We start from the raw sequence: 9,002 nt of genomic DNA on the forward strand, positions 1-9,002 counted from the left end.
TTTGAGCATTGCAAAGGTGTGGGCTCTTCACAGCTTAGGCAAGCCCTCCACCCAGCCTCAGTTTCCTCATCTGAGAGTTAACAGGCTCTGCTTGTTACTGTACGGGAAGGCCCGCAGGCATGCTGGTGTTTGGTAGGCAATACTCAGTGCATAGACCATTCACGAAGGGTCCAGGCATCTGTGGGAGGAGCCTGCGGTAAAAGGCAGAGAAAGCTCTTACTTTCCAGAGTCTGAGATGCAATGCCCTGGGGTCTGAGTGCTTTTAAGATGAGCCACTTTGTCAGCATGAGACAGTGGAGTCGTGTTCACTGATGGCAAATGGCAGTCATGGTTAATGTGACTTGTGGCAGCTTCTCATCCTGGGCCATCAAAGGTAGTGCCAGTGTCATAATCCCCAACAGTGACCTGGGAACCCATACTGTGGCAGCACTGGTTTCCAACAGCCCGAAGAGTTATGTTGGCATATGTTGGCAGGATCCCGAAAATAACCAGTCTCAGGGTGGGGCAGAGGCAAGCATCCAATGCCCTGTTTGCAAACTGCTTTGTCTTTGCCCACACTGGTGTGGCCTAAGCAAACACACACCCTGCTCACCTCTTCCCTTTAAATGCTACCTAAGGCAGCTTTTGAAGTATAAAACTATCAGGAAAGATGTTTGTGCGGTGCTTTGGAATATTAATGCTTTTACAAAGCATCTGTGGCTCCTGCTGGATTTTTCCTGGTTGCACAGAGGGCGGGATGGGTGGGATGCCTGTTGATGTTATTAACATGTTCTTTATCCCATCCAGACCTGCTTCCTGCAGTGCCACTGCCCCTAGCCCACAGGGAAATGACTTAAGAGACTGCTTAAAACTGGGGTAAAGGGGGCAGGCCAAAGCCCCCGCAGGTGGACTCAAAACACACCTGCCATGACAATGGGACCGAGATGTAATCACTTAACTCCCTCTGAAAATATCTTTAAGGCTGTGCTAATGACTATCATATTTGAAGTCTGGAAAACAAGTTAATTTAATTTTAAGGTAAGATGACAAGGAACTGGGACTGAGCCAAATTATGTGTCTGTTTGGGCTTGCTGACTTGGGCTTTTTTTCTATGAAATGGCTTCCTCGGGCTAGTAAGTTCAGTGAGCATACGGGGTACTTTTCTGTTGGTGTGATAAAACGCCATGACTGAGGTAACTTCTAAACAAAAGCGTATGTTTCCAGAAGGTTCCAGAAAGCTGGGTTTCTGATGGTAGAGCCAGAGCGAGGCAGCAAGAACTGCTGAGAGCTCACATCTCAGACTGCACACAGAGCAGGGGGCTGACTCAGAACTGCTGTGTCTTTTGAAACCTCAGAGTTCCCAACATCCTCCAACAAGATCACACCTCCAAATCCTCCTCACACAGCCATTACCTGGGACCGGGTACTCAAATATATGGGGGGACACCATCAGTCAGTGTGTGTGTGTGTGCATGCCTGTGCGTGTGCTGTGTAACAAGGTTTGGTGCTCCTTCAGTCACTCCCCATATTACATGAAATTCCAAGTGAATTATGATTATTTATAAAACTATGTAAAAATGTGTACTGGTCAAGTAATCACGTCAATATACCACGCATCTCACTTTTTTTCTTTCTTTTTTTCGGAGCTGGGGACCGAACCCAGGGCCTTGTGCTTACTAGGCAAGCGCTCTACCACTGAGCTAAATCCCCAACCCCGCATCTTGCTTTTTAAAGAAAACCTACTTTAGATTGTTTTTGTGTGTATTTACTTTTGTATGCATTTGGCTGTGTCCTGCCACAGTGCATATACAGAGCTCGGGGAACAACTCACAGGAGCCAGTTCTCTTCTTTCATTGTGTGGCTTCCGGGGCTCGAACCCAGATCATCAGGCTTGGCAGCAAGTGTCTTTATCCTCTCTTGCCAGGCTCTGCAACTCCTCCTTGAAAGTCTATTATTTGACCACCATCACTTATTGTTCCAGCTGTCACCTGCCAAACACTCCCACCAAAGTGAATGTTAATGGATTCCATAACAGCCAGTGTGGTGACTGAGTCAAGGGTAGATAGATACCCATCTCATGCTTCCTCTCAGGTGCCCTGGTCTTCCTAACTTCTTTCAAGAAGCAGAGGGAGAGGGGCAGACAGACAAGTGCCACTGATGGGTAGACACTGCTCCCTGAGTCAGAAGTGAGCAATGCTCCTGCTAAGGCAGCTCGCATGAGGTACTGGAATGCAGTCCCCTGAGGTCATGCCTGGACTCAGGCTTCCGGCTTCCATTCCTCCTGAGTTCTTGGGGGGTGAGCGTGGGGGTTGGGAAGGAATGCTCAGCTTCCCAGGTTGAAGGCTCCTGGCCTAGAGCAAGCTGCTAAGGTAACATGGAACATTCCAGTACCTAGTTTGGACCTAGCTGTCAGCCTGGTAATGGTTCACTTGCTCCTCTGGGCTTTTAACATGCCAATCTCTACCAATGAGAGGGGGGTTCACTTATGAGGGTTCCCCAACCAACAGACTCTTCCTTGTCTTTAGTGTAATAGCCCATTCTGGCTTTGGACTTTCACGAGGTGCTGCGTCTTGTCCTGTCTCTCACTGCATTTTGGAGCCTCTGGAAGTGCCACCCCTTCACAGTAGAATGGACAAGGTACATCAATATGTCACCCTCTCAAAGTTATGAGACTGCCTACCACCCCCACCTCTGACCTTCACCCCAACCACAGCATTACTTCTGAATACCCAAGTCTTAGGAAGCAATCTGAACACACAGATGGGGGGCGGGGGGGGTGAGCAGTGGCCTCCAGACATAGCACATTTCCATTGTCACACAGGACATCTGGGCGTCCAGCAGTTTGTTACTTTTCCTCCAAAGATGACCTCCCCAGCTGTACCTACAGAAATGGCTCCTGACTGCTTCCCCTTAATATTCAACCTGCACCATGCTTACCCCACAACTACCTAGAAACTGGAACCCGAACCAAAACAACACAAGGGTGCTTCAGTGTCTTGGGAGCTAAGCTGTGTGCTTCTGGCCTGAGCTCAAGGCGGAGGCTACTGCCCTGGGCCCCCTGGCAGCCCCACTCACAGCTCTCTGGATTCTAGCTGGCTGCCTTTGCATAGAGAGAAGGTAATGAAGATGCCTGCGGTGGTTGTGGGGCCTTATGCCAACTTCCTGGCTGTTCTGATGAGAAAAGCTTCCGCCACCCAAGTTTCCTTGGCTACCCAGTTGCTGCTGGAAAGGACAAACAGAAGAGGGGGTGGGGGTGATTGTTGGCACAGAGGCTTACCCACTTTCCCACGTGCTCGCCCTGGGCCAGAGCTATTCATTGTGCTGGGGAGCAGTTTTTAAACTCTAGCTGTTTGTTGCTCCTCTTTAAGTGAAACAGGTGCCTGGTAAAACCCTTTGACTTCTGGGAGCATTGTCTCATAACTGTTGGATGGCCCGCTTATTGGATCTTTCAGTGGTTGTTTCCCTGTATTTACAGCCGGCTCCCCTTGTCTGTATAACAACACATCACGTTGGAGGAAGTCACTTGATAAAACAGAACATCTTATGTTTCCTATGTTGCTATCGTATAACAAAACGCCTTGCCTATTCATAGATAACAAATGATTTTAATGTGTAAACCCCCAAGGAGTGGCATCAACAATGCTGAGGAAACCTAGGTAGCCCTGAAACGGCCCGCCGGGTACTGGCTGCTTTCCCTGTGATTCCAGCCTGGCTCCAAATTTCTCTCCTGAGCCATCTCAAAGGATTCTCTGTCTAACGTGCAGGGAGGGCTCCACCAGTGACTTGGTGCCACCGGTTCCCTCGAGACCTAGCTCCTGGCTTCTGATGGATTAATTCTTCACTTCTCGGGCCATGGGAGAACCGGAGAGGAGAGCCTCAGAGCACTGGGTACCAGCTCCCGCCCCTGCGAATGTTGGGCACTTTGTCTCCAGCGTTCAGCAGTCGGCGACAGCGGCAGCCCCGCGCAGCCCGGGACTTGGCAAGCCCGTGCCAGCGCGCGCTCCTCCTCCTGCCGCCTGGCCCAGCCCGGCGCATCTCGGAGGTGCGAACCGGGCGACGTCCAGATTCTCCAGCAGTGGGGCGGCTGTTGGCGGTGCCCGAAGGACCCAGCTCAGCACACGGAGGGAGCTCCCGGGGTTACGGAGTCCAGGGAGGGGCGGGAGGCGCCATCGCTTGAAGAGACTGGGAGGGAGTGGGAGATGCTGCGGCTGCTGGCAGGTGGGTGTGAGGGGAGCGCGCGGCTATCAGCAACAGATGGGGAGGCGCCGGGGGTCGCCGGGCCAGTGGGGCGGCTCCGCTCGCGGTGACTGAGACCCGCCCCTCTCCTTCCAGGACACTGATGCTCCGCTTGCTCGGCAGAGTCATGTCATTCTCGCCTATGCCGCCTCCGCCGCCGCCACCACCACCGCCCGCCCGAACCCTGGGGGGGCCCGCCGCACGCCAGCTATCCCGGAGACCCTGCGCGCCGCCCGCACCCTCGCCGCCCGCCCCTGCGGCCGCCGCCGCCGGCGAGAAGAAGAGGAGGCCGCCCGAGATGCTACTCTCCAGCTCCTGGCCCTCCGCCACCCTGAAGAGGCCCCCAGCACGGCGCGGCCCGGGCTTGGGTCCCGGCACCCCGCAGCCCCCTACCTCCGCACGCGTCCCGCCCCAGCCCTCTCCAGGCCGTGGGGGGACCTCGGCCACGTGCTCCGCGCCCCGGCGGGTCGCCTGCAGCCACATCCCAGCGGGATCCACCGCCTCGGGGACCTCGGCGGGGGCGGGGGCTGGGCCCGACGACGCCACGCGCTTCTCCTTGAGCCTCACCCCAGAAGCCATCCTGGTCATCCAGAGGCGCCACCTGGAGAAGCAGTTGCTGGCGCGACCCCGAAGGCCCTTCCCCGCGCCCTCGGCTGACCCGCGGCGCCCACTGGTCCCCTGTCCCCGGACCAGGTCTTCGACCCTGCGGAGGGGCGGTCCCACCAGTGTCCCCGACGCGCCTCTAGCTGTGGCTGTCAGCAGCCGCCCACCCCGTGCCTCGCTGCTGCCAGGAGGTCTGCAGGCCACTATGCCCAACCCGCGCCCCTCCAGCCTGCGCCCAGTGCTCAAGGTGTCGCTGCTCAATGAGAAGCACAAGTATGATGATGAGGAGTACGAGGAGGAGGTGGAGGTGGTGGACGAGGGCCTCGTGCGCAAGTGCACAGAGTGGCTGCGTGGGGTGGAGTCGGCGGCAGCTGCGAGGGGCCGCACTGGGCATCTGGACTCGCTGCCACACCTGAGCACGCTGTGAGCTAGGCGAGCCTGTGGGACCCAGCCTTGCTCGAGGCCCACCGCCGCCTCCTGCGCTCTTTGCACACCTGGGCTCGTGTGAACCAGGTAGGCCAGCAAGGGACAGGACTATTGCCTGGAACCTCACCCAGGTGTGCTTACTCATGAGTGACCCACAGCCTTTTCTAACGCCCACCACCCACCTCCTGTGCAATTAGGTCAGTGTGGGACACAGCAGACTCACCTGACTCCAGCAACTGTCCCGTGCTCCTCCTGCCCCCCTGTGGGGAGGAAGGACCTGTGAAATGCCTTCTAACCTCCCACCCTAACTAAGGATTGGACCCAGAGGTCCTCTGCCCCAGGTGGCGTCCCACTTCCTGGGGACTCTGCAAGCCTGTGACCACTGAGGGTGGAGTGGTCTTCTGTTGCAGAGCTAGGACATGGTGCTATGTATATGATCTGTTTCCTTACAAATCAGCAAGTCGGGTACTGGAAACTCTGGTTAACTAAAACTTGTAATCCAGCAGCCTTGCAGCAGTGTTCTATTGCCACTGGGTGAGACTTGTGCTCCCCCTGCCAGCTGAGCACTCAGCATCCCAGACACACACACACACACACACACACACACACACACCACTCCCCTGTCAATGCCCACACACACTCATGCCACTAGCAGTCATGTGTCCGCGCATGCGTACATACACAGCTAACCACACATGCCCACGACAACACATACATCGACACTCTCACAGACAAGTGGATACATGGCCATGTGCAGGGAGTCACAGCCCCACGCAGGTGTCTCCCGGGGCACAGCTAGAATTGTTTTCAAGAGTTGGATCAAGGTGGGGACGGGAGTCAGGGCTGCTGCCTAGTAAGTGCAGTTTTTGTTTGAGGGCACAGCAAGGTCTCCCTCACTAGCTAGGGAAGGAGCTCAGAAGCACAGAGAAGAAAAGTCGTTGGGTGGAAAGCAAGGCAGGGCAAGTCTGCCCACCGGAGCGTTTGAGGCGGAAACAGGAAGTAGCTGAGGGTGAGGGCAGGTGTCTTTCATCACTGTGAAGATCAGTGACATAGAAGTTCTATAAGCTGTAAATACTGACTTTTTACATTCTGTTGATTGTTTGAAGGGTAAACTGTCTCTTAGTAGCCGAGCCCTTCCCATTAACTGGAGGACGAGTCTTTTGTATTTCTTCTGTGCCTGAGTGGATTTAACCCCAAGGATGAGGAGGAAGTGTTTGTTCTAATCAGATAAGGTTGCCCGTGGAAACATAATGCATTACCTCAATTGTTTTATTTCTTATGCAAGTCAATAACCAGTTTAATGTTGTCTTGTTAGACTTTAACGTGTCAGTTCTCTACTGTATTTTAAAGCAAAGCCTTACACTTTTAAAGACGAATTATATATTTTCCTTGTAGAGATCTTTGCTTTCTCTCTCTGTCTCCGTCTCTTCTCTTTCCTTCTTGGCGCAAGCTTTGCCAACCAAGAGGCCTCGGTTTAGAAGGAGCTACATCAGACACGGATGAGTTTTGTTTTTTTGTTTTTTTTTTTTTAAAGCTTCTTATTGATTGTAAATGGTTAATGCCAAAGGGGGAAAATTAGCAAAATTGGGGGGGGGAGGCTGTTCCTCCAGGCAGGTCAGGTGGAGAGAGCACTGCCTCTGCCCCCAAGCCTGGCACAGCAGGGCTCCGCCCTGTCTGCACTCATCACTACTGCCAGTACTTGACAGGCTCAGCGCCCTGCCCTCCGCAGCCTTAACAACACCGGAAAGCGTTCCTGGTACCTCCTAAAGGAGTGGCCTCTAGGGAGATCTTCCTCCATCTTTGTCCGTCATGTAGGTCTGCATACCACTCTGTCCATCCCTGTCTGTCTGGTTTGCTTTTCCTCCCTCGATGTCTCCTCCAGGCAGCCCCCCTTTCTGACTGGCCTCAGTGAGAAGCTCAGTTTGCTCTCCCTGGTTAGCGAGGCTCTTCACTTCAGAGATGGCGGCATGTTTGTGTTGGGTGGCCAGCGACTCTCTGTAAGAAAAGGAAGGCCCGCACGTGACCTGTGAGGCCTCTTCCTCGTTGCTGACATCCTGAGCACGGTTTTCTAGTCACTGTGCTACAATTTCTTTACATTTAAATAAAAAAGAAAAAAAGTAACTGGATGCTGTGTGCTGCTTCTTGGAGAAGATAATGGATAACGGTCCAGAAAGGAACCTTCGAACAGTTTTAGGACGACCCCTGAGATGCCTGCCCTCTTTAGGCCTGGGGATTTCTGGGCTCACCAAAGGTCACACTACTAGAGATTGTCTGGATTTCTGAGAAATTTAAGAACAAAATTCTTTCTAAGGATGCTGGGAGAGATTGCAAATTCCCCGTGGAAGCTTTGTCCCAAACACACCCCTGTCGCTTCATTCCAAATACACGCCACAGAACGAGAACAGTGCGTCTAGCACACACGTATTTCAGGCAGATTATGGAACCTTGGTGACACTGTGTCCTGCGTACACCCAGTGAAACATTTGCTTCCGCCTAACACACTTTCCACCTTGTAGGCCATCCCAGCCAGAAGTAAATGGTCCATTTGAGTAACAGGCTGGATTGCTACTGGGTTGTGTAGTAAGTGTGACTTGTCGTTAACTCTCAAGCCCCTGTAGAAAAGAATGGTGAAGGTAAAGTCACGAACCGTTCCCTCTCTTTCTCCCATATGTTTACGGGATAGGTTGGTGTACATCCAAGACGGTAACCTTGCAGGTGAAGTGACAGAAAATCGTGCACCATGCCCGTGGTGTGTGCCTGAGTTCCAGAGTTTGACACTGTGACGTCATCTCCGTACCTTGCGGGGACACTTAGTGGGACACTTAGAGGGTACCCCACACTTTCAGATAGGTATTGTTACTGTTTTCCTTAATTTGTAGAATAGCAATCAATGCCAAAATGTCAGGACCTTTAGTTTTGTGGTTTCCTCTGAAACGGTCCAGTTCAGTTCAGGGTGGTTGATCTTGGGATCCTGTGGGGTCCAAGCGAGTTAATCTTGCCATTAGGACACTTTGCTTTCTCTCTCTCTCTCTCTTTTTTTTTTTTTTTTTGGTTCTTTTTTTCGGAGCTGGGAACCGAACCCAGGGCCTTGCGCTTCCTAGGCAAGCGCTCTACCACTGAGCTAAATCCCCAACCCCCACTTTGCTTTTTCTTAGCATGGTAACTTTGTGTATGTCACTGAAAGAAAGGGTCTCCAACCACACAAGCAACTCATTCATTGACCTCGGTGCACAGGCCACTGTGACTGTGAGAAATTCATCCACTGGTTACTTCGCCCCTTGCTACAAATAACTGACAAAAGCAGCTTAAAGAAGAAAGGATTTGGGTTGGGGATTTAGCTCAGTGGTAGAGCACTTGCCTAGCAACCGCAAGGCCCTGGGTTCAGTCCCCAGCTCTGGAAAAAAAAAAAAAAAGATTGTCTCTTTGGGCTGGAGAGATGGCTCAGCGGTTAAGAGCACCAATTGCTCTTCCAGAGGTCCTGAGTTCAATTCCCAGCAACCACATGGTGGCTCACAACCATCTGTAATGGGATCTGATGCCCTCTTCTGGTGTGTCTGAAGACAGCTACAGTGTACTCATATAAATAAAATAAATAAATTTAAAAAAAAAAAGAAGAAAGGATTTTCTTTAAGTCTGTGAGGGATCAAATCCATTGTGGAGGGGAAGTTAGTAACCTGATGGCCAAGAGAGCGCCGCTCATTGCATCTTCCCTTGGGAAACAACGAGGAGGGAGGGGGACACTGAAACTCAGCTTGCTT

At 52.6% G+C, this 9,002-nt stretch overlaps 1 protein-coding gene across 2 annotated transcripts; it reads left to right on the plus strand.

Annotated features, from left to right (window-relative positions):
- Positions 1 to 3,550: 3,550 nt before the first annotated feature.
- On the plus strand, positions 3,551 to 5,780 carry Prr18 (proline rich 18). Of its 2 annotated transcripts, none has more exons than XM_032894689.1 (2): positions 3,551 to 4,021; positions 4,312 to 5,780. In XM_032894689.1, exon 2 carries the CDS (start codon positions 4,319 to 4,321, stop codon positions 5,243 to 5,245), a length of 927 nt encoding a protein of 308 aa, XP_032750580.1. In that variant the 5' UTR covers positions 3,551 to 4,021; positions 4,312 to 4,318; the 3' UTR covers positions 5,246 to 5,780. The 2 variants fall into 2 exon arrangements, with proteins under 2 accessions (XP_032750580.1, XP_032750579.1); XM_032894688.1 differs by lacking the exon at positions 3,551 to 4,021 and adding an exon at positions 4,107 to 4,197.
- Positions 5,781 to 9,002: the final 3,222 nt, after the last annotated feature.

This window comes from Rattus rattus, chromosome 2 (assembly GCF_011064425.1).
Source record: "Rattus rattus isolate New Zealand chromosome 2, Rrattus_CSIRO_v1, whole genome shotgun sequence".
NCBI lineage: Eukaryota > Metazoa > Chordata > Mammalia > Rodentia > Muridae > Rattus > Rattus rattus.